The sequence below is a fragment of the Sipha flava genome, unplaced genomic scaffold, assembly GCF_003268045.1.
Source record: "Sipha flava isolate LNK unplaced genomic scaffold, YSA_version1 73_pilon_pilon, whole genome shotgun sequence".
In the NCBI taxonomy this organism is placed as follows: domain Eukaryota; kingdom Metazoa; phylum Arthropoda; class Insecta; order Hemiptera; family Aphididae; genus Sipha; species Sipha flava.
In genome coordinates this window covers 3,903,103-3,928,440 of record NW_020273613.1, presented here as the reverse complement: position 1 = coordinate 3,928,440, position 25,338 = coordinate 3,903,103, and the positions used below count along the sequence as shown (strand labels likewise).

At 37.3% G+C, this 25,338-nt stretch overlaps 1 protein-coding gene across 1 annotated transcript; it reads right to left on the bottom strand.

The window, feature by feature from the left end:
- Positions 1-1,548: 1,548 nt before the first annotated feature.
- LOC112692325 (protein masquerade) lies at positions 1,549-20,936 on the bottom strand. Its single transcript, XM_025566956.1, has 8 exons — positions 20,298-20,936; positions 9,749-9,981; positions 9,572-9,632; positions 8,649-9,422; positions 7,613-7,846; positions 5,873-6,137; positions 4,129-4,561; positions 1,549-1,867 (listed from the first exon to the last, which is right to left on the bottom strand). The coding sequence occupies exons 1-8, from the start codon at positions 20,413-20,415 to the stop codon at positions 1,700-1,702; spliced, it is 2,286 nt and encodes a 761-aa protein (XP_025422741.1). The 5' UTR covers positions 20,416-20,936; the 3' UTR covers positions 1,549-1,699.
- Positions 20,937-25,338: the final 4,402 nt, after the last annotated feature.

Genomic DNA, 25,338 nt, shown 5'->3' with positions numbered 1-25,338 from the left:
GACCTTAAAAACCATAACATATTAGTTTGGTCCGACCAATACGACTATAAAACCCGTAACTTACAAGTATTAACACACTTGATAATGTTATAAAATTAATAGATTTGAGTTTCTAAAAGCTTTATCATTTAAATGTTTATACATTGTGTACATTTTTAATTTTTTTTATAATTTATAAATATTTAATTTTTTTATTTATTATATACCAGTATTTTAATTTTCAATTAATAATTATATACCATGTATTAGAAACTTTAAAAAAAAAAATGTTTAAAAATCATACCAGTGTTTTAATTTATAGATAACTAACAGTTTTAAGTCTGTGAAAATGAGAAGGGAAACGTTTTTTTTTTATGGACCCAACTAATAAACGCTGACTCCACTAAAAAGTAGCAAAATTAACCTAGATCTCCGGTCCATTTTATCATTTTAAATTTTTGGAACAAAATTTATTTTAAATAAAAATCTGAATTCGATACGATTAGAATAACATTATTATCAATATTTTTAAACAAATAATCTTAATATTCGTGGTGAACCTGATTTCCTCCTTTATTATACCCACATTCAGAACAAAATGACTATAATTTTCATTATAATTATAAGTTTTATTGACGTTATTCAATTTCGAATAAAACCTTGCAATCAAAAATAATAAATAAAACTTATACACCATGTGATGTACTACATTAAACTATGTGAAAGATAAACTATAGTATATTGTACATGATATACTATAATGGTATAATGGTATAATATATTTGAGTCATGTTGATACGTCTTACAATTACACAATTAATTAACGATATAATTTTGTAATCCAGAATAACCTATAGTGATAATGAAGTGTATAGTGTAATTATCGATTTCATCCCGCATGAATAATAATACTTAAAACTATTTCTAGGCAACGTTTGTATACTCTTGGGTAAATATCGATACGTAATTTATACTAAAAATGATATCACATAGGTTACTCGTATGTATAAATTCTATATCATATTGCTCAATTTAGTGTAAAAATGTATTTCATTATTATATTTTTGCTTAATATTTCTAAAACATAAAATGTCTAAATAAACAATTATTACAAGCATTAAATTATAATATAAATCCAATACAACGATTTATTTAAACATAAATTAAATAAGGCGTTAAATAGATGCAGTAAAAACATTTTTTAAAAAAAAGGTATTGTTTCAAACAGATAGAAAATATTTATTGTTTATTTGAATAGTATTCGATAATAATAAACGAATATTATTCAATTAGTGTAGAACAATGTTTTAATGCCACTGACATTTTTTAATTAGTTACACTTAAATTATAATTTATGAAAACTGTGGTATTTTTTCCATATTTACAAATTGCTCCAATTTAATTAGACATATAATATTTGTCTTTAAAGTCATTCCAGTCATGCAAATATTTTTTTAGATTACATATTTTAATACAAAAACAGTAATAATAACGCTATTTTGTTGACAATTAAATTTTAATCTTAGATCACTGCGGTGAAATTACATTTTGAATCTAAACAGAAACATATTATGTTCATCGTTTTTATTAAATCTGCAGAAGCATAATATAAAATAAATAATAAATAAATAAATAAATAATCGATGAATATGCGATCTGAATCCGGACGAGTTTCGGTAGTTCTCATTTTTCCTCCCCTTCAACGTTCTGCAGTCCAAAATTACAAATTGTTTACGCTGATGATTTGATTGATCCAACCGATGAACGAGGACACCTTCACGTACACACCGGGCACGTCTATTCTGCCGCATCCAAAGCCCCACGACACCAATCCAGCCAATTCGAAAAATCCATCGTCTTGACACACTAGAGGTCCACCGCCGTCTCCCTGCAAAAAAGACGCGATGATTCGTTATCGCAGTCGAAAAAATGTAACATCAAAATATTCGAAACCCGTATTTGTATAATTTACGGTGCCAATTAGGGATAGGCAAAATTGTTTGAACATCGAACTCGATGTATCGATATATTGATTTTTAAAATAATGATGTGTTCTATGTATCGGTGAAAAACCATTGATGTTTAAGAACATCGAAATTTAAAAATATCGAACAATTTTTTTTCCCTCTAGAGCTGCCATCTGTTGCATACCTTATTATCTGTATAGTGTACTTTTTTCTTGATTAAATAATACATTTAAGATTTAAAGTAACATTGTTTATTTTATATTTTTTAAAATCATATTAAATACTTATAATAAGTTCACGCATATGCATGTTTTCTTTTCTACATCGGAAAATATGCTAATTGAGATAGAAATCCGTTTCATAACAATGGTAATAAAAATCTAAAGTTCAATAGAGCATGTTTTTGCATGTTTTGTATGTATTGGCATATTTGGCATATAGTTGATTTTTTCTGAGTTATTAACGCATATTATTTTATGTAAATTCAGCGAAATCGTTTTTTGCGGAAGTCAAAAAAAAATTAGATCAATAAATGTTTTAATTCATTCTTATTTACTTTTCCAAACTTGTTTATAAAATCTTAGTATTTTATCAATATTTTTATTTTTTAATGACATTAAATTTTATAAGTTAAAAGCAGTACCACGAAAATAATGTAATTGCGTACCACTGCCACTCTCCTCTTATTGACGTGTTTATTGCAATCTATCTATTTTCGTTGCAACATGTGTTCATTAATTATAATTTTAATAAAATATAACCGAAGAAAAGATACAACTTTTAAAAATATAAATGGATAATTTTTATTATTTTAAAAAATCCTTAAACGTTTTTTTTTTTTCGGGCATAGTTAAGGATTTTTAATGCATATTTGATCAAATGTTAGTGCATTATTGCATGTTTATTTATGCGTTTTTTAGTGCATGAACTTACGAGCCCTGATTATAACTGTATGTGTGTACTGTATAAAAATGTTTGTATACTGCATACTAAAATAATACAAACAAAAAAAAAATTCGAACTTTTCGAACATAAACATCGATGTTTAATTGATTAATCGAAAACAAATTATAGATGTCGAAACATCGATATATCGACCCAAAACATCTATGTTTTTGCCCATTCCTAGTGCCAATCACCAGCCGGTCACAATACAAAGGGATCTGCATTCGTATCATCATATAATATCATACCTGTCTGATGATCGTTTTCCGACAAGTTGAGGAACACTAGGTTTACGGGAATATGCAACAAAATTATTGGCGTGACACAATATTTTGTAAATAAAATAATAAAAAAAATGATAAATGGTTGATAAGAGTAAATCAATATGTAAATAAATGTTCAAACTGTTTATACATAGAAATAAATAAATGCTTAATCTGGAATGTTATTATATTTGTAAGTTATATTAACCTGACCGGTTACGAATTAACAATCGTCGGGTACACATAAAGTCAGTAAAATTGCGTTTGAGCATGAACAATTATTATATATTCCTTCCTTTATTTTTTAAATTCCAAGTACCATCAGTGATATTCCGTTGGAACAAATGAATACGAACGAAACATATTTTGCTGCTCCATGCATAAATCCGTCGAAAACGGTTCGAAAACGCGTGCACGATCCCACTGTCATATTTTACCCTTTGATCTAATTCGTCTAACCCATAACGGAGAAAACTATTTTCCCTGGTCCCCATCCCATTTATACCATGTTCTATTGCACCGTGTCCCAAACTTTTTCTTTGCTGGACCGCTCAAAGATATTAAAAATTATCGCGGACCCCTTAATACGAAAAAAAATTAAAAACGATAATAAACAATACTTTGAGTATTTTTAATTTACGTTCGCGGATCCCCTCCGGTATACGTGCGGAATAAAGTTTGGAAAATGCTGTTCAATCGGACTACCGTTGTCGATTTCGTGTATTATCGCATAGTAACGTAAGACAGCGATGACCGTCCAACCGGACCGCGCATCACACCGAGACATTATCGATACTGTACCATCGCACACGACCATGACTACAGTTGAAAATTGTATTCCAAACACTGCCCAAAGTAGGCGGAGCGAGACAATACCTTTGCCGTTTGGACGAAACGTCCGGAGTAACATTTTTCACCTCCCCCTCCCCTCATCGTGCTCCCAGGATTACGCTCGGGGAGAAGGGATCGCTCACCTGACACGCGTCATTTCCCGCCTCGCCGCCCGCGCAGAAGCTGCTGGCCGGCAGTATGAATATCTTCTCGGTGACTGCGTTGATCTTGCGGATGCACTCGGCGTCACTGACCACCGGTATCTCGGCCTCGCGGATGCGCAATGGGATCGGGCCCGCCTCGCCCATGTACCCGTAACCGGTGACCGTGCACCTCTTGCCGGCTGCGTGGTTCACGCCCCTGGCCGGAAGGCACACCAGGCACACGCCGTCCTTGAGCTCGGCCTGGCCGTGTAGTTTGAGCAGAGCGATGTCGTTGTCCAGCGTCTGCGAGTTGTGGTTGTGGTGTATGTACGTGGTGGCCACGCGCAGCGTCTGTGCCCCCGGACTGCCGTACTTCCTGGTCAGGTCGTGGTCACCCACTCGCACGTAGATCGCGTCGCCGGACCTCACTATGCTGCGATTCGCAAACGATTGTCGATCAGTGATCAGTGTCATTTTTTAAGGTATAGTTTTATAATACGCGTCAAATGCATTGTGCACTTGTGCAATGCAACTGATCGTATTAACATAATAAGACTTTAACTGTTACGTACGCTCACAATATTAAAATAGTTGCTCTGCGCACCCCCGCACTAGTTTACCACCGGCGGAACGAATTTATATTTGACGAAGTTATAAAGAAAATAATATGTACAAGTTAACAATTGAATTTGAAAGCCTAGTCGTGGATTAAAGAGACTGAAAGGTTGCGGTGCGTTCCGAATTGGAATTTAGAATGGTATGTGTATGTACAACATGTATTAATAATCTTATGTTATTTTGATACGCGAGTACAATACGAATTTTTAAACGGTTTTATAAAATATAATTAGAACCGTTGTAAAGCAACGATGATACGCGAGTGCTGTTATTATAATAAATATGATGTAAATATCCAGTTGCACCGAGTGAAAAAGAAAATACGTAATGATATCACGTATGATGTTATAATGTTTATGATAATTATTATAATAATCATCGTAAGAATTCAGTCAGTAAGTGGTGAGAGGGGGCTGTCAAACTAGGTTATTAAATAAGTCTATACTTATGCGGGAGTATTTTTTAAATTGTAATTCATCATCTCGTAGTTCGTTCATGGTCGGTTGTTATTTTCGCGCGCTTAAAGCCAACCGATGCGTTATTATGTCAAATCTGTCGTCTTCGGCATACCGTAATATTACCACACGGCGGCCGCAGAACCGTATGTCCATAGATAATGCGTACGCCGGACCGAGCTATAGCCTACATCAACGGTTCCCAACATTTTATGACCACGGAAAACATTTAGGAAACAGTTTTCGTTTCGCGGAGTCCCGATGTCTCTGATTCCAACTTTTACTCGATTTTTCAATTATTTATTGAAAAACCAATAGTCCGAAAAATTTTTTGAAGACCCACATTCATGATTGCTGTTTATCACAATGACTGTTATCGATATATCCATTTGCCTCTTGCAGACTTGAGATTGTCCCGCGGAACACGGTTTGGTGGCCTACGTTACACGCGGTCGGCGCGTGGTGCACACCGATCAGCCGCAACTCGGGCAAAAACGCGCACTCGTGTGCCCAGTGGCGACGTCGAGGGCCAATCGTTGTGCAATTTCTCTCGATCGATCGAGTCTGTCCGGCGCGCACATGGTCAGAAGCGTGCACGCGAAAACATTTCGGACGATAAATGAACACGGAAAAGTTTTGAAATGATAGAACACGAACGAAACACGACTCACTTGGTAACGCAATGAGCGGCCGTCAACACCCACTGGGTGCCGATCAACGCGCCGCCGCAAAGGTATTGGTTCAACGAGTTGATCAACGCCACTTGCCAACACCATTCGGCCGCGTCCGCGTCTTCGCCGCCAACCACCCTCGACGTCCGCGTCCTAGACGTCCCTTTGACGCCGCACACGTATTTGCTGTACGTCGATGGTTTGGACGGTATCGCGTTGGTCGTGGTAAGCGTGGACACCGTCGGATTCATCGGATAGTCGGTCACTAAAAATACGATTTTATTGAATACGAAAAAAAAAATTAAAAAATTGTAACAGCTCTTGTTTAATTGCAAAGCAACCTATACCTGAACTACGTAAGCATATTTATATGAATGACACAGATATATCAGGGAAAAATTAATCAAATGAGGATGGTCGTGAACGGTCGAAAGACGTGACCGAGGAAAAACAAAAATTGAGTAGGAGGACGATGTCGGATGAAATATAGCTCAATGTAGAAAATAATTCGGAATGATGTATAAAGTACGTAGAAAAGGGATTAGTGTATTTAATACGTTTCGAGTGGATTTGAGTAAAAATCATTTTTGCCAACACATTCCACTAATTTTATATTTAATTTCAATTTTTTGTATTTATCTAATTTTATTTAACTACTGTTTTGAGCCACGTGGATCATACTTTTGAGCAGTATGATTTTAACAGTAAAACCAATTTCACTTATTTCCCTTAAAATCATACATATTATAAAAAAACAACGTTTCATGTTATCGAACTTGTGACTCACAATGATGCAACTGACTGCACACGTTGTGTCGAACCAAACAATACGTTTAACCATACACATTTCCTTGCATCATAGATTTATTTTAAATATTAAACTGCGCCAACAGGCGTTATTTAGGTGCCCCACTTTGAATTAGGCTTCCAATCATAAAACCACGCGTTAACATCGTTGCAGACATCGCAAAGAAGCCGGTTCGACATGTGTGCACGCGAGATGTCCATTACAAGCCAAGGTATCATTTAAATAAATTAAACATAAACATTTCATTACCATAATATCTTTATGTGAAACATCCTGTAAAATGAGTTGCTTTAAAAAATAATCAGCATTAAAAATTGATTATCCATGCGTGTGAGCATTGGATACTTAAAATGTCTATATCAATAAAATTAAAATGCAATTTATTATTCGCTCGAAGGGTTTAACCCATAAGACGTACGAATATATTATATTTTATACAAAATACATTTGGGAACGAACGATCAATGAGAAAGAACCAACTGACGCGATAATTTTTTTTTTCACACGACTATACATGCTGAATCTAGGACAAAGTATTTCCAAAATTGTTTTCAAATCAAACAAGTGTTAAAATAACAATCCCCTGCAGGTTTACACTCAAATCTTAATTGTTACATTTTAATTTATAGTATAATGTAAAAAAAACTCTTAAACATTAATATGTTTGGTAATACATAATAATACTAATACGAGTAAATGATTAATTGATAATCAAGTATTACGACAGACAAAAGATGGAAATCATTACGGAAAGAGTGCAAAAAAAAGTTATAGCCGAATGAAAATTAGAGTGATAGTTTTTTTTTTTTTTTATCTCCTATTTTTGATGAAGCTTAAATTATAATTTTAAAGATTGCTAAAAAACAATTTTTGTAGAAAAATTGCTTAAACAACACTTGACTAAATGTAGGTATATTTTATTAAGCACTCACTAGGTGACGGCGTGTACACTTGCAACGAACTGGGTACGTGCGGCCTAAACGGTGGTACGGTGTCATTTCTGTGCGTAAATCCGCCATAGGTCTGTGGGGTGGATTGTTGTGTAACAACGCCGTTGTTTACGACGCCCGTCTTCTGTTCGACCACTTCACGGATTTGTGTTTTCGAAGCGCAACACTGCGTTCCGGGCTTACGGCATTTGAACACGTCCGTCATTTCAGCGTTTCCTGATCACAAGAATTTATTATTAAATTGCGTTTTTTTTTTTTTTTTACGAAAATAAAACGACACGTGACATAATGTTAATTGACCCGCCACCAAACGATTACACTGATTAATTCGTCTTCAAACGTATACCACTCGTTATCTTCAGAATATTGTTTTCCTAACAGCCAACATTCTTCGTACGTATTTACTTATGTTTAAGTGCTGGGCAGATTGTTGTACGAATGATTAATGGAACCCGCGAGGATACGGTCACGGTTTCGCACATTGAGCGCGTTCAAAAATTTATTTTTTATTTTATTTTTTTATAACCCTGCACGTTTAGTAGCTCGTTATATTTTTCGAACAACAATAGGTTCAAATTAGCCCAGTGAGTGACCTACACAGAATTTGAATCCGTCGAGTATGCCGGTTTTAAATGGTGAAAAATATTCCGGGCCTCCGGTACGATTACTATTATTATTAATAAATTATTAGCAAACAAGACGTATCGAGTATAAAAATATAATGAAACAATTTAACGCTGACGATATAGTGTACGATTTTTATTAGGAAAAATGTGTTCGTGTAAAATAATAACAGTTTTAACGGAAAAGATCATTATTTAAAAATATTTATGCTGTGACATTGAATAAATAATACAATTCATAAGAAAATATTTATATGCGTATTCTCAATAATATTTTACATCTCTAGAATGTAAGTCGCATAACAAATTCATATGTATTTATTTTTATAAATCAATAGTTATTTAAGTTATACTGTATATATGATATTATTGATTAACGAAAAAATTGAACTCACTGAAACACGTGAACGACAGGTAAGGGACGATGCACGAGCCGGGACACTCGGGTCGTCCATCGGGCGGTGGTGGTGGCACGGTCGTAGTGGTCGTGGTTGGCGCAGGTGGCCGGGGTTTGGGTTTCTGCGCGTGCGACGCCGACTGGGCGGCCGCTTTGGTGTTGTCACAGCACACGGAGCCGCGTTTGCACGTGGACGTGTACGACACGAGTACGGACGGCCGTTCGCAGAACGCGGCCATCAAGTTCAGTAGACAGAAACCGGGGCACTTGGGCAACGGCGGCCCGGTCTCGGTCGTGGTTGTGGTGGCCGCGGGCCGGGACGGTGGCTGCTTGGACGGCGTAGCCGGTCGCGGTGGCAACGGCGATGGCGATGACTGTTGACCTTCCGCGGGCGCAGAAACACAGCAACTGCTGTCGTCGCCGGGACAGTACGCATCGGCATCCACGTCGTCGCAGAACAACGCGAACAGCCCGCTTACGCACTCGCCCCGACACTGTTTGCTGCCCACGGGCGGGGACGCAGCGACCGCTGACTGCGCGGCCGGCGTGGTCGTGGTCGTCGTGGACGACGGCGGTGGTGGCCGGTGCGGCGCGTTGTTCACGCTGATCCTGGTCGAGTTCCTGTCCAGTACGACCAAGTGCTCAGCCCCGGCGAACGCGTCTTTGGACACACAGCACCGCAGGCCCGTCTTGCACATTTCCGTCACGTTCAACACAGCCTCGCAGTAGTCGGCTATCTTCTCGGCTACGCAAACTCCCGGACAGACGATGCCTTCGAGAGACGAAAACAAACACGAAAATGGTTAGTATCACATTAAATCACGCCGAATAAACTACAGACAACGAGAGAGAAAAAGAAAAAGAGAGGGTGGAAAGAGACCGAGAGATCACCCGTTTACTATTTTAGGTTTACCTTCTTACCCGGATTGTCCGCGGACGATGTGTTCACTACCGGCCTCGACTGTTGGCTGCTGGAGGAGACCTGCGACGGTAAAAGAAAAAGCAATCAATTGATGTACACATGACAATTACGTTCAAAAGGAACATTTTACTATTTCCCTTCGACTATGTGCAGCAGTTGACTGCTGTTGCACTCACTTGTTGCGGCCTAGCGCTAGACTGCACTGCCGGCGTAGTCTGGTCCACCTTGTTGGCCACGGAGGTCGTGCCGTTGGCCGACAGCGGGGGTGGTTCCACGCAGCACCTCATCGTCGAGCTCGGACACTTGACGTTCTCCAGCACTTCGTAGCATATTAGCGTAGCCAGCGTGTGAACGCAAACTCCCGGGCAGTCTTTGCTGTCTGCCGTGCTCGTAATCGTGTCCAACAAACCTGCGTCGGAGTCAAACACGCAACGTTATTGAAACATGTATTTTTTATAAAATGATTATGAACACCAACATCCCTTATACAAACGGAACTGTAGGTGACATCAGTGCCGTTCAGAGGGGGGGGGGCAACAGGACCATTTTTCCCCAGACCTCATTGTTGGTATATTTTTTAAGGAGCCCCTATAGTCTTAATGTGTAATAATTAATAATAAAGCCTAGATTACACTGAGAAATTTTACACGCTGCGTGTCGGCGATTAAAGTCATTGAGCGTATACCGACTTGTTCGATTACATTGAGCAATTAAATTATAAATAATTCGAATCATATTCAATTTTATTATGTAAGATAGTAATGTAGTACATGAATTTAGATGAGTTTGATTGGTTAAGGTTTGGAAAAATACGTTTGCAAGAATATTTTTATGCTAAGTGAGTATTTTGTTTAACATATGTTATTATTATGGTCGAAGGGTCCCCAAATTAATTTGTACCTGGCCCCGAATGGCCTTGAAACGGCCCTGGGTGACAGACATTGCAGAGAAATGATAGTGAGCTGGTCGTTATATACCTACAGTTATTTTCGGATCTTACTTCGAGTTCGCTTGCGGTACAATAAACCTATAACTATGTACAACCGTTATTCTACGCCTAAAGTTATTGTACGATTATTCTAAACGACTAGCCATTAAAATAACACTCGCAAATGGTATTAACCGAGTAAAATCATTGGTAAATTTAATCGATGTATTTTTCATACACACATACGAACAAATATGTCATAATTGTATGGGTAGATTAGACGTCTTCTACTGGATGCGAATAGTCGAGGAGATTGAATTTTATTCGATTTTAATCTTGTCAGAAATCGTTATTAAACGCTCATTCACAATACGTTATTGTGTCCTTATCGAATTTATCCGCGAACTTTGCCGTTGGCCGTCGACCATCATCCTCGCTCTCGCGTTCCTATACCGAGCCGACGCCGGCCGTTTTTTCTCTGGCAGTGGTCATGTCGTCGTTGTCCCTGTCTCCACAGCTTTTCGGTCGTCTTCGAATCCATCATGAGCTTCGAATCCACTGTGTGAACCACGTATGCGTGTGGGCCGCTGTTATATTTTACGTGTCGCGATAGTTCCGCACTCTCGTCCAGTCTTTCTATCGTGGTACATCCGTTATGTCCATCTCGTGTGAAGTGTTCCGGCCGACTTGCAATTAAACTGTATCGCTTCGCTCCAGTGCGCGCATTCAACACCACCGAGTTATTAGCTCTGGTCGACCGCGAACAGATCGACCATTAGGTGGGGTCATAGGCGCAACTAGGGGGGCGAAATAGGGTTTTTAGTACCCCTGAGTTCAAATGTAGCACTCCTGTTTTTTTTTCAGATCTATATCATATAATCTATATATAATAATTACAATTAAATACCATTTAGTTTTATTTTCAGCAATTTTAGCACCCCCCATTATTTGGGCTCAAGTTGCGCCCATGGGTGGAGTCGGGTCAGGTCATGTTCGTCATACTCTTCCGCGAACGGTTTAACCGTTTTGTCACTCCACTAAAAAAAAAATTTATTGGCACAAACGTACGAGCATGTGCACAAACAACTCTCTGCCAAGGTGTTCAACGATGTAGTAATGCATATTATGAGTCGTGCGAATTTTCGTGATATTCGAAACTGTATTTTCTTGTTAACTTAAAGTTATTAAATATTTATTCGTTATACTAATTTTAATGTATGATAAAATATTCATTATTTAACAAATTTTAAAACAGAATCGGACGTTATTTGAATAACTATTATAAAAAAATATTATTCTTTAATTAATGTTCATTGTTCATTATTCATTATATTATTCATACAATTTATTCATTATTCGATTATTCGTTATTTAATTATTTTTTATACGTTATCCTACATAATTATATCATATTTAACTTGAATGTTTCGTACACAACTTACAGTTTCAATTTATTAAAATCGTATTTATAACATGTTACGTGGTATTAAAAATTAAGCCGTTAATGTTATTATTATTATAGATAAAAACCGATATAACTTGATATTATTAATATTATTAAAATTATTATTACTATTGTGATCGATCGGCGTTTACTAGTTGGGTCCCCAAGACCCTTCTTTAATCTAGTCAAGTCCCAGTGTTTTTCAGGTAGTTTAGGCAGGGTCCCTGCCGATTTTACTAGTACTACTCTAGTTGATCCATACAATATAAAACATTTCCTTTCTCATTTTTATAAACTTAGGACTGTCAGTGATCTATATATTAGAATACAGGTATGGTTTTTTTTTTTTTAAAGTTTCTAATACATAGTTACTATGTATTAATAATTAGAACATAGGTATATGGTAAATAAATAAAATAAATTATTAAACAATTTGATAAGTACAATATTAGTACAAATCTAAACCATAGTTTACAACCAACTTTTACAAACTTAGATCTATTAATTTTTTAAAATTAACAAGTGTATCAATACTTGTAAGTTACAGCTTTTATTATCGGAGTTATCGGATCGAACTAGTATGTTATCGTTTTTTATAATCGGAATCAATTATTTGTCTATCTTTATAATAACTATTATCTGGGACCCAACTCAGATACGCCCTGATCGACATGGTAATTGTTATTATTATTATCGTTATTGTTATAAAGATAATACTGTTATTATCAATTTGTTCTAGAAAAATTCAATAATATTTACTAATTATTTTAAATAAATTGTTCAGAATAATTAATTTATAACTAACTATTTAGAATAAAATATTTTTATTTATTTGAAAATAATCAGTTACTTATGATTTCATTTTATATTCATTATTTTGATTTGTTTTTGTCCAACGCCGATAAAAATAATACCTCCATAGGTTTTCATCGTAGAAAAGTATGCATTTTATTGTGCTACCTAATTACTTACCTTTATTTAACATCGGGCAATAGATAATTTGATTTATACATAAAAAAAAAAAAAAAAAAAAAAACTACAGAATATAACTAACAATGTAATTCATGAAAAAATGTTGCTTCTAATGTTATAAAAACGTTTCACTTTTTATTTTTTATTATTTGGCCACGAATTCGGGGAAACAGAGGCATACTCACAATCGAACCGTGACTTCAGATGCACAATATACTCCTAATTAACCGTCAAAATACGGTAAACGGGTAAAAATATAATGCCATCTCCTAGGACAGCCGGTAAAACGAATCAACAAAATAATAGTATCATCACTAGGGTTTGGAAGTTATAGGAGTCAAAAAAGGCAAATATGCACAAAAAGAAATTATAAAATATGCACTTTTTCTCTAAAATTAACGAAACATGATGCAAAATATGAATTTTTAGTTTTCAATTTTTTAACTTAACATTGTGCAGCTCGGATTTTTAGCTTGATCTGCTGTAAATCGAGAGCATACAAAACAATATGCAACTCCTATAACTTTCGAACCCTAATCATCACCATTGCCCGACACGAGGCAGACGGTTAATGCGATGGCGCATCAGCGTACGTGCGACCTAGTATTAATCTGTTTTTCCGCATAATATTTCTGTACACCGGTCATCGGCACTTCGTTTGCCCACCCCTGGCAGGCCCCACCCAGGGCTCCACGGTATACGATCCGGGCGATAATATGACGTACGCACGTAAACAATACCGTGCCGTGTACACAATAACAACATTAATAATAGTAATAATAAAACACAAGTAGGTATCCGGGTCACACACCGGTGCGATGATTCCCTTTATTGTGCGAATGCGTATAACGGTCCGGCGCTGCTCGCACGTTTCCGTAACGGTACTGACGTAGCGGTGACGGTAGCGTACACACACGTCGTGCGCACACGCGCACCCGTGACACAGCCGCGCGCTTTGGACAGGGACAGTATTTCCGCCAAGGATTTTCCCGTTTCTTCGATGATTTCAACAGTTAAAACATTCCCCGTTCCGAACCTCGTCCCTTATCAAATCCTCGTGTATCATGTTAACTCGCTGCAGAACTTCAACCACTGCCCCGTTGGTTGCGATCTGGTTGCATCGTTTTAGAAGGGACAAGAGAAAAGGCTCGTATCAGTCGAACTTATTGCACTTCTCACCTAAGTTAACATGATCGAACTGCATTCGAATACTGCAGCTGACGGTCGAAGTGCACTTAGGTAAAAAAAAAAAAAAAATGTGATATTTATACTATTGTAATAAATTATCTAAAATGATATAATTGTGCTTTTAACGGATTACCGTTTTAAATCAGAATGTATTAGAAAAATAAGCGATTTTCTCGCGAAACGAGGTCTTAGGTTTTTCATACGAAGAACTAATGTCAAAAATGTCAAGGTACTTAGGGTATAAGACTATTATTTTTATATCACCTTGGGGTAAGCGTTTATAGTAAAAAAAAAAAAATAGCTATTTTTAGTTATGCATTTAAATTAAAATTGTAATTCTTAAATCGAGTGCAGTTCCATTACCTTTCCTTGACCCAGGTGTAATTAACCGAATTGCGATTACTCTTTCATAGTGCGGTTTAAACTATTCGACTATAGACGAATGGATAACAATGCGATATTTTCCTTTACCAACAGCGACCCTGCGATACCTGCCCACAACAGCTTCACTAACTGCAGCAACGTATGTGATATACACCGTGGTAATGTAGCTACACACGCATTACACAATTGAAGATGTTGTTCTCATCGCGATCTCTACGCATTGACACAGAGCAAGAGAGAGCTGCACGGTTCAAATAACGCACGTGGCATACGTCTGCCCACCCGGCGCACACGGAAATAAATGTTTTTATTCTTATCACAGTAACAGAACTCCGAAAAAATGTCTATACTGTCTCATATCCGTTACACACGTATCCAATTGAATTCAAACACGTTTACTCAGCATAACCCTCGACGGCGTCACAGCTACGGCGTATACATTGATCGTTATGTATTTATAATAATATTATTACTATCAGCTCGTCCGTGTATAACGGTTGGTTTTGTGAATCAAATAATCGGTGTAGTATACTACGTAACACCTGGAAAACATAACGGAAACGGGTTCCGATCGCAAACAGGTTTCGAAATATTAACATCTTCATTTTTCGAGATACCCAAGTGTAATTTTTTACTCCTAAAAAATGGTCCAGTCACGAAAACTCATGGTGCGGCCGAAAGAACGCAATATATTGAGGTGTCCCCCTCCACACCATTGGACTCTAATGAATTATACGCAGCAACAGTCGTCCGGATAAATTGTGTTCAACGTGACTGCGCGGGGACCGTGTGTACACGCAGCGGCGAACGTTTCAAACCGCAGATTTCGTCCTTTCGCAACCCGTATACACAGATGATACGTGTTTCAATCGTTATTATATATTGTACCCGCCAAGAACCGTTATAGTTTTTTCCCGGAGTCGTACGCACCTATTAAGAATAATATATAGGTAATTAAGTCACTATCTCTCTCTCCCTCTCATTCTCTAATATCCTACAACGTATTTCTTATATTTATATAATATATGAATTGCTCAACAGTCGAAAATATTATATAAATTCAATAATACGTACAGGAAAATCCTACATATATATACTTCTAATTATCGAACGTGTATTTTCTAATTGCTCATTTATTTATTTACCATCAAACTGTTCAATATTTATTTTTTATAAAGAAAACTCCCTCTCGGCAGTCAAGATAGGAGTAAGTAATTAATAATACAATTATTTTTATACGTAAGCCGAGATAAACAAATCTTGTAAGATGTAAAAAATTAACACAATGGGTCTGCAAATGGCGAATTTGGTTGCACCCGGCAAATTAAAATTGTGTCTATGATAGTTTATGATAGAAACTCGTGAACTCGGGTATTTTTTTTATTATTACGTTTTGATTTGATAATTCAAACAATATATGATAGAGACTACTTACGCCCGTTGTCTAATCGTCCACACGTACGTGACCACATATACATATTTTATGACCGTGTGTTAATCACGAATTTATTTCATTTTAGATCAGATATGTCGACTAAAGTTCCCGAAAACTGTTATGCGAACTGGTGTCCACAATGAGATTGAGGCGTGTAGCACTTATAAAATGTTCAAATCGGTCCCTCACGTACGTACAAATAGTGGGTAACTACCGTTTTTCTGTCCGCATTGGGACATTTGGACTCAGGTTTTGTAGCATGTCATTATTTCTCGTACTTTTATTTATTATTTATTCATATGGAAAAAACAAAAAACAAGTAATACTGTTTATGAAAATTATAACAATTAATAGAATAGAACCTTAATAAGGCTTTATCAGCAAAACAATAAGTATAACAATAGTAATGTGCATAACAATAAAAATAACAACAATGTAAATGAATATATGTTTTTTGCAGATGGCTATAGTTTAATGTCAAGATTTTTGATCCATTCAATAGCTTTTGGGGATGCATTGAACATATCTTCGAGTTCACCGTTAAATTTCCTGATGGGGCTTCAGTTAGTAGATGCGAAATGGTCTGGTATGGGTAGTCGCATTCGCAGTTCGAGGATGGCACTGCGTTCCATTTATGCATCAGGTATCCACATCTACTATATCCTGTACGAATGCGATTTAGTGTAGTCCATCCTGGGGAGACTGTGTCCAGAAAACTTGTCTGTAGGTTATTTTAATTAATTTTTCTCATCCAATTTTGAAGTTGCCCATTTGTTTTTCCATGTATCGTTCATATTGAAGTCCGTGATGTAAAGTATGATGTCAGATTTCCATGGTGGATTATGTGATTTAAGTCTTGGAGAGTTTTGAAGGGATTTTGCAAAATTGTGTATAGGTAGACTCAAATCGAAGTTGCATTTTATCCATTCCTTGATCAGCGCATTTCTGTGACGTAGGTGTGGAAGAGCTATATATATTGCTTATAACCGGAAGCCATTGGAGTGGACTTTAATGTGTCAGTTATGATTCGTATGCAGCGATTGAGTTGAACATCAATATTTTTTGTGTATGCGCTATTCAGCCCTACCGGTGGGCAGTATTCGGCTACTGAGTTCACTAGACTTACAACAGATGTTTCTAAGTGAATTAAAATCGACACCCCAGTCTGAACCCGTAAGCTATGATATCGCACTTTGATAATTGCACGAGCTTCTCCAAACGATATTTTATTGTTCACCATCGGTATACCTGCACGTGTTCAGAAACCGTGCAATGGTTGTGAACGAGAAACGTAGTGGTTTCAATGTACGTGTCTCGGTTTTCTCGACAACTCGGAGTGCGTTTTACGCTACGTGCAATATGTTCACGTACGTGAAAGCGAAAACGATGTCAAATCGGGTTGCAACAAGCGGATTGGACGGGATGAAACTTAACAGTGATAAAACCAAAAAATAAAACGTTTAACAATCAGTCATATATCTTAACTGTGCAGTGGAAATAATGTGATAAGTCGAAACAAATGGTTTCCGAACGATCGCGTATAAAATTCAATTCGACTCGATTGTGTGGGCATGGCTATATTTCAATCAAAAACGTACCCTTCCCTTTCGACCAATTCACTTTTCGACCAAATTTAAAGTAGGTTAAAAAGATTCCCTTTTCGACAAAACAAAAATGCATATAATAAATTTAAAATAATAAAATAATGATGTACAATTTTTGTTAATAATTATTAAAATATTAATATAAAAGAGAACGATGTTATGTGTCTATTTTTGATCTCTTATTGTAATGAAAATTTTTTGCATTTTTTTTTTCGAAAAATCGTAATTTTAATTTTAAAAATGTTAGGACTTCGCTCGTTATGTCTGCCGGCTCCAATTATAAACTCGAGTGCCACATAGTGGCACTTTTCGGGGGATTGGGGCTTCGCCCCAAGGGGAATTATAGTCTAAACCTAACCTAGTTTTTGTACAAACCTTGATATTGTTTCAAATGGGATTATACTCTGTATGTAAACCTAAAACGTCGTTACGCGAGTAGAACCCTGAATCGTCATTAATATATTATAGGTAGTAGTTTCCATCATAATCAAACATTATATATTAGCGTTTCCCAAAATGTTTCTCTGCCGGACCCCTTAAAGATAATAAAAATTATCGCCGACCCCTTAATACAAATAAAAATTAAAATGATAATATCAAATAATACTAAATTGATTGCTTTACTTTTTGAACTAAATGCAGATATTTTTATAATAAATAACGATAAACCAACGCGATCAGTCTGCCTCTAAATTTAACTACTTTTCAACGACGACTAATTCGACAATATATTTCCCATATAATACAAATATTATATCAGTATTTTAGTTTTTATGGATAGGTACTTTGTGTATTTTTAATTTACATTCGCGGACCCCTTCTGGTATACGTGCGGACCCTTAGGGGTTCGCGGACCAAAGTTTAGGAAATGCTGTTATATATCATTATTTTATTATTTTAAATTTATTATATAAATTTTTGTTTTCATCAAAAAGTGAATCGGCCGAAAAGGGAAGGGTTTGGTCGAAAACGGATTCGCCCGATTGTGTTTCTATCACAACGGAAGTCGACGGTCGATGGAAATCAACAAGCATCGTCGGCCGGAACGGACGTTGACGAAAACGTGGAAAACCGATTCGTACCGGACGACGGGTCTAATTCTAACCCTTGACTTTAAGAATAGGGACACTTTACAAAAACATAATTTTCCTTATAGAATTATTGAATTTCTACTGAGTATTTGAAACTTTTGTAACTTATAAACCCTAACCTAATACCTAATAAGTAATAATTATGTGAATTTACAATCTTTACTACTTCGATGATTGATTAATCAATACAATTGTAATTTAAATAGTGGTATACGTATAACGGAAAAGATTCGTATTTATTTATTTTTTTTAATATTTTACCACGAGACAGTGAAAATTCTAAAATATAAATGTACCATTTATTTGGGGAGGTGGTAATTATTATGATTCAAATAAATATCGTAAAACAAACTTTTCAGTGTGTTTGAGCAGTAGGTAAGAATCCTTAGAATAAACCCGGCCGAACGATATTCAAATACCGTACGGATTACGACGGATCGCGACGGGACTCGGACAAGACGATTTTGGGGGCGGCGGCGCGACTTTGGACGGTCTCGGGTTCAGTAACCGGCAAGGTCGCTCCACTGGTCGGCGGTGGTGCGTGCCTTGATAATGACACCGCATCGGTAATGTGTACGTGCAAAAATGGGCGTGAAAAAACGTCCGGTGGGGAGAGGAGGGGGGGTCAGGACGCGTTTCGATCGCTAACGAGTGAGTACTGCGACGACAACCGCGAGGACGTGTACGGCGGCTGATCGGGGTCAAACGATTTCTTCACGTCGTTCGCACCGGCTCGCGCTTACACTCTCGTACGCGCACGCGCAGCGCGTCGATTGTTTCGAGTCGGCTGGGTACCGTTACGTCTGGTCGCGCGCGCTCGCGCGGTGCTCGTGTCCTCGTTCCGGCGCGGCTACTCACACGGCACACGCATAACGACGATTACAGCGTTTTAATAATTACGCATCATTATGCACGTGTCGCGTTCAGTCGCAGTGGAATGAAAGAATAAAATAAATCGAAAACAATTATTTCAGCGGTCGCCGCGACCGGAGAAGCGGTTCCGGAGGACTCGTTAAAGTTCGAGATAACGCGCAACTCGGCGACCGCACTATTGTTATCCATATCGACCGTGGCGCGTCCTCAGCTGATCAGTGTAACATATTTCCGTTGACACCTTCGTGGGACTCGTGACTTGAACTTTGATACTAGGTACGTTTATACTCGGTTCAACAACTCGTGCTTTCTGATATAATAGGAATCGGACATTTACGGTAGTATCGATAGACTTACAGCGATTTTAAAATAATTTATCTTTTACTGATTCATCGAGTCTTCTCAATATTTCGATTCATTTTCGATGTAATAAATTGTTTCGTGCACGGCTGTTTTTCGAATCGGACATACTCTTCGTATCCGAGTCGAGTTCCATGGAGTCCGCGGTTCCCCCTTCGTCTAAATTTCTTTAATAAGTGGTATTTAATATTCTTTTAGGTATTTAATTCTTTAATATAGGTATTTAATAATTTCAAAATATAAACGGTCGTTTTCGAATCCAAATAAAATTTTAAATCTTACTATTTAATTATCTTTTCGACCAAAGCCAAAAGTTCAATTCGTTATCGATTAAAATTACCAAACATATTTTAGATCGTCCCTGTCCCGAAAAAAATCTATGTACAGTCTTGTGGAGTAGCGTGACGTGATACGTTTGACATATATATATATAGATCTGAGGTTACCTGAGAAAAAGCTGCTGGCCAGAGAATCTGTGTCCTGGGCCACCACCGCATCGGATCTGAGCGTTGCCGCACACAACAGCAATTGCAGCAACATCACAATGGGTGTCGGTCGGGTCATGGTACGCGGACGGTCTGCGGACGACGTGAAAAGTTGCGTATGTAATCAACGTGCGTGTGTGTGTCTTCGGACAACCCGGCAAGAATCGGGGGGTAGCTGAGTAAGAGGAGGATGAGGAGCCGGAGACTTAGCAGAGGTCAGGTCGGCGACGACGCTCGTCGCTGGTCGGCAGGCACATGTTTTCTCACCCCTACTCGGAGGGACGCTGAAGAACGGCACTTGAAAACTAGTCCACTGGATCGGAAATGAAGCTGCTGGACGTGTCCCGGAAGTGCACTCAAGTTTTTGCGTAGTTCACGTACGTACGATTTACCGTGTACACGTGAACTATACGCACAAAAATAATGAATATGTGTGTGTGTGTGTGTGTGTGTGTGTGCGTGTGTGTGTGTATGTGTTAATAGATTGAACACGCGCACTGCGATGCACTCGAACGCACTTCGGATCGGACGAGGAGAGTGACGTCTGTTGTCGGCGGACCGCGCGAAACGTTTGTGACCGCCGCTGGACCGAGAGGCGCGCACTTCGTCCGGTCGTATCACCGTTCGACATCCACCTGCCCCCTCACCGTCCACGAAATGCCACCACCACCACCGCCGCCGACAAGTCCACATCATGCATGCACCGCTGAGGCATCCTTATAGGTATCGCTGGATAGCTACTCTATGTACGTTTCAGTAAACATACTCGTATTTGCCGGCATATAAAAGTGCCGTGCACTGCAGTACGAAGTATCTGGAGACAACTCCAGCGGGGAGGGAGGATGGAAGTGACGTGTTTCGAGGACATTTTCACTCTTTTTATCGATATCTAACTTGTGTACGTATTACGTTTCAACCAGCAAATCTCAAGTGGGATTTTTATTATTGTCGAACAGTTCGTTGAAGTATTATTTCGTATTATTTATGTTCATTAAAATGCCCATAAAGCGTTAAACTGTACACTGCAAAGTTTGATTTCGATACAAAATTCGTTAAAAAGAAGTCTTGTTCAACGATTCCACCGAGGAAAACATTTGCGAATAAAAAAAAAGGTTCGGTATTCCGGCTAGTGGTATAACTTGAAAGTATGAAATGAGGAACCGTATTCGCGTTAATTTGCCTCTATTTTTGAGTAGGTTTTAGTCACGCGACTAGGCTGATTATCATTTAAGACCATCATTTTTTGAACTACAAAAAAAAAAAAAAACGAAATTATTTTTTATACCTATGTGTGCATACGTCGTGCATCCGCAATGTAGACGGAAACGGACAATGTCACGATGCTATGCAGTGCCGTAACTAGAGGTTGGTGAAATGGGAAGTTTCCAAGGGCGCAGTAAGGGAACGCATTTGAGTTAAATTAAAATTAGTGTTTTCTATGAAATAATAGCGCTTAAACAAAATTGGTCAAGGGTGCCACGGAGGGTAGTTACGGCACCGGTGATACGGACGTGTCAAAACATCGACCCTTGCATTCCGCTACCATGAGGTACGGGTTACGGTGTCAATCCATCGTGGTTACTGATTACCATGATATATGGCCGCGATTAGGTACGGATCCAAAAGGTGTGCTAAGTGGCATTAGCCCCTTCTGTCGCACGTGTTATATATTATGTAACAAATACTTAATAATTATGTCTTTGACTGAAGATTGGTCAAATTACTAAAAAAAACTTATTAATTTTAAAATATATTATAATAACTAATATACATATGTATTTACTAGATTTATATATTTCACCTTTCCGTAAACACAAATTAGTCCCTTTCTCCTGTATCATATCACGAGATCCGGCCCTTGGCCGCGATAACCATCACGCGTCATTTAGACGCGTTTTAACATTCCGAAACCGTTCCGACGCGAACGCGTGATACATTATGGTATTATTATGCGACAATCGGTTCTGCACATCGAAGTTCATACGTATTACGTTGCGTCACGTAGGTCGCGCGTTCTTAAAACTATTTATCGTTCGACATCATCGCACGGTCTGTGGCATTGGTCGCGCAAGCGAATACGTGCACATACACCGCGTACAGTTGACTGGGCGGCGACGTATTTTATGTGGACATTGCATACACACCTGTAGCTATTCCACTGCAGGTGTACAAATCGTCCCTCATCCCTTAACCCTCGTTTTCCTCCTGAGACCGTCAGAAATCACAAAAATTTCGTACCGCGTTTTACCTGTACGTCGTTATATTATCAATCTTGCTAGTAGCATAAATATTTATGATATATTATTGATTGCAACAAGTTCGAATCGTCATACGATCACAGCAGTGGTCGGGTTATTCGACACTGATTGCTGTGATTCGGCTGTATTTATTTATTTATTTATTCGTTCCCAACACACATTGGTGATGGGACTTTGTGACGAAACGATTTAGTCACTTGAAAACGATCAGTATAATATTTATAATACGTGGATATATTATTGGATAGTCAGCTATTAGTCGTTGCGCTGTGATATTGACTTTTTGACGGTCTTATGTTCATCGCGGAGCGCATAACTCAATGTATCCTGGTGAAAAATAATATTTATATCAAATTTAGTGTTATTGTAGTGCTATTTCACGATCAATATTCGAACTATTAATCCTTTATTATTATAATAGCTGCCGAATTGTCAAACCTTACTGAAGATATATTTTACTATTGTAGATTAGAGCAATTATTGTTTCGAAAAAGCACACATTACCATATATTTTAATGACATTTATTATTTGACTATACTATTAATTTACATATATCTAAATCGGTAATTATTTAAACAAATATATATAACATAATAAAATATTTTTTAGGTAACCAAAAAGTGAAAAAATACATGTTCCAACCTCAAGTCCATAACTGTTTTGAACTTAAAAAATGCGATTTTTTAATAGCGCCTTTCTTATGTATATAACAGTGTAACAATACCTATACACATAAATAAGTAAATTTTCTCAAACAGTGACGTCTCTAGATCATTTTATGTGAGAGTGTACTTTACATATGATTTTACAATGTACTTTTATGCATTTTCCTAGTGTGATATAAATAATAAATAACAAACATGTAAAGAGAAAAAAAAGCCATGGGCATGCATCTGCCCTATTTACCCTCCCCTCTGAGGATTCCCTGACTCCGAAATTTCAATCTAATGTGTAACGCAGTATTAGCTGTATGCTGATCAGTCAATGAAAAAGTGATATTTGAATTGTATATACGCTATGTTTTTTAACGACTTAAAAAATCATATTATCAATACAAATGTCTTGCAGTTCAAAACAATTTTATCAACAACATATCAGTATTTAATACGTAGAACCTAATTATATCGTTCTAATTCTAAAATGTTCTACTTATTATATTTTAGACCAAATAATTTATAAATCAACGAGGTAACAATAACTATAGTATATATAATCGTACTAAATAAAACAAACGAATAGTAAAAGTATAGATAATTTAAATTAAGTGCATTAAATGTTTTATGAATCATTTCGTTTCGTGGAAATCCTCATAACGTAAGGTGTTTTTATATTTTTATCAAAGGAGAAAGATTTGCTTTGTCATTGCATTAATGATTAATCAATGCATTTATAATTGTGCACCGTGGAGGGGATGTTAAGTTGAATTTCTTCACGTGAAAGCGTGCGTTGAGTAATAGTTTCGAAAATAAGTCTAAAACAATTCGACATCAATGTATGTATAACACCTGCATTATACTATTTACTGAATAACACGATGAACAAAATCAATGACGCAATATCATACACGGTAACGATATTATGCTCACGTCTATGCGCACACGTAGCTGCGGAGACTTCAACGACCGGACCCGTGCGCTGTACGTAATTATTAACTACATATAGGACTCCATAAGATATGTATGTATACATATTTAAGCAATTTTTAATATATATACGAGAAGGCCACCAAAAGCCATGTTGAAAAGAATTGCACGCGATACGATAGCAATAATAGTACGTCGCTTAAAGAGTATAATATTATATTATAACACATTTTTGCGATGATAACATTTTAAACCGAAAAGCCGAAACGCATTCGGTTTGTTAACGAAAACCTGTCGACGTGAAGTATTAGAATACCGTCGTGGCGATGAGATTTTTTCTCAGGTGCGTGACCCCGACTCCGCGATCGGTCCCGTTTTTTTCTTCATAGTTTACAAATAAAATTATTTTCGGTTCTTTTTGGTTCACGGCTTCCTCAACTTGCTATATTATACGCACGTCGTTTTTACAACGCGTTCTGCCAGCGGCGAATCCTTATATATTATAATAAATGTTATGTTTAATACTACTAAGCATATATTATAACGCATACAACGCATTTATTGTATAAAAGTCCTATGTTATATTATTACAATATAATGCCGCGACGCGTGGTCGACGACGGCTAGCTAGATAACCCTAATGCGTGAGCACGAAGACCACACGCAACATCGCCGCGGTCGTAATATCTTTTCTCGGAGTGCAGGATACGACGCTCGGCGGTACAGGATGAAAGAAGGAGCAGAAAACTTCACGCTCGCGTATAAGACATATACTATATAAGTACGAATAAAATATTAGATACGGAAACCGGTAAATAATCATACGCGCATGTGTGTCTGTGTTTGTGATTTTTCTCTTCATCATATTATTATATATGTTCATTTCGAAGAGTATATATATATATATATATATATATACGTAAGTATACGCGCGCGCGTACCTATAAGACATGATTGGTGTCGTGGTTTTATAACGGGTTCTCGGCTGATCAACGTATATATTCGAACGTATAAGATTCATTCACGTGGTGTAGTTCGCCTCGGGGCCGCCACTCCGAATTCCGAGTCGAACCCGATTCAAGTGTTTCTAAATGTAAAAAAAAAATTAAAATAAATCTGCTCTCTAAAACTTACAGGTGACTCGATTTAGGTTTTATTTC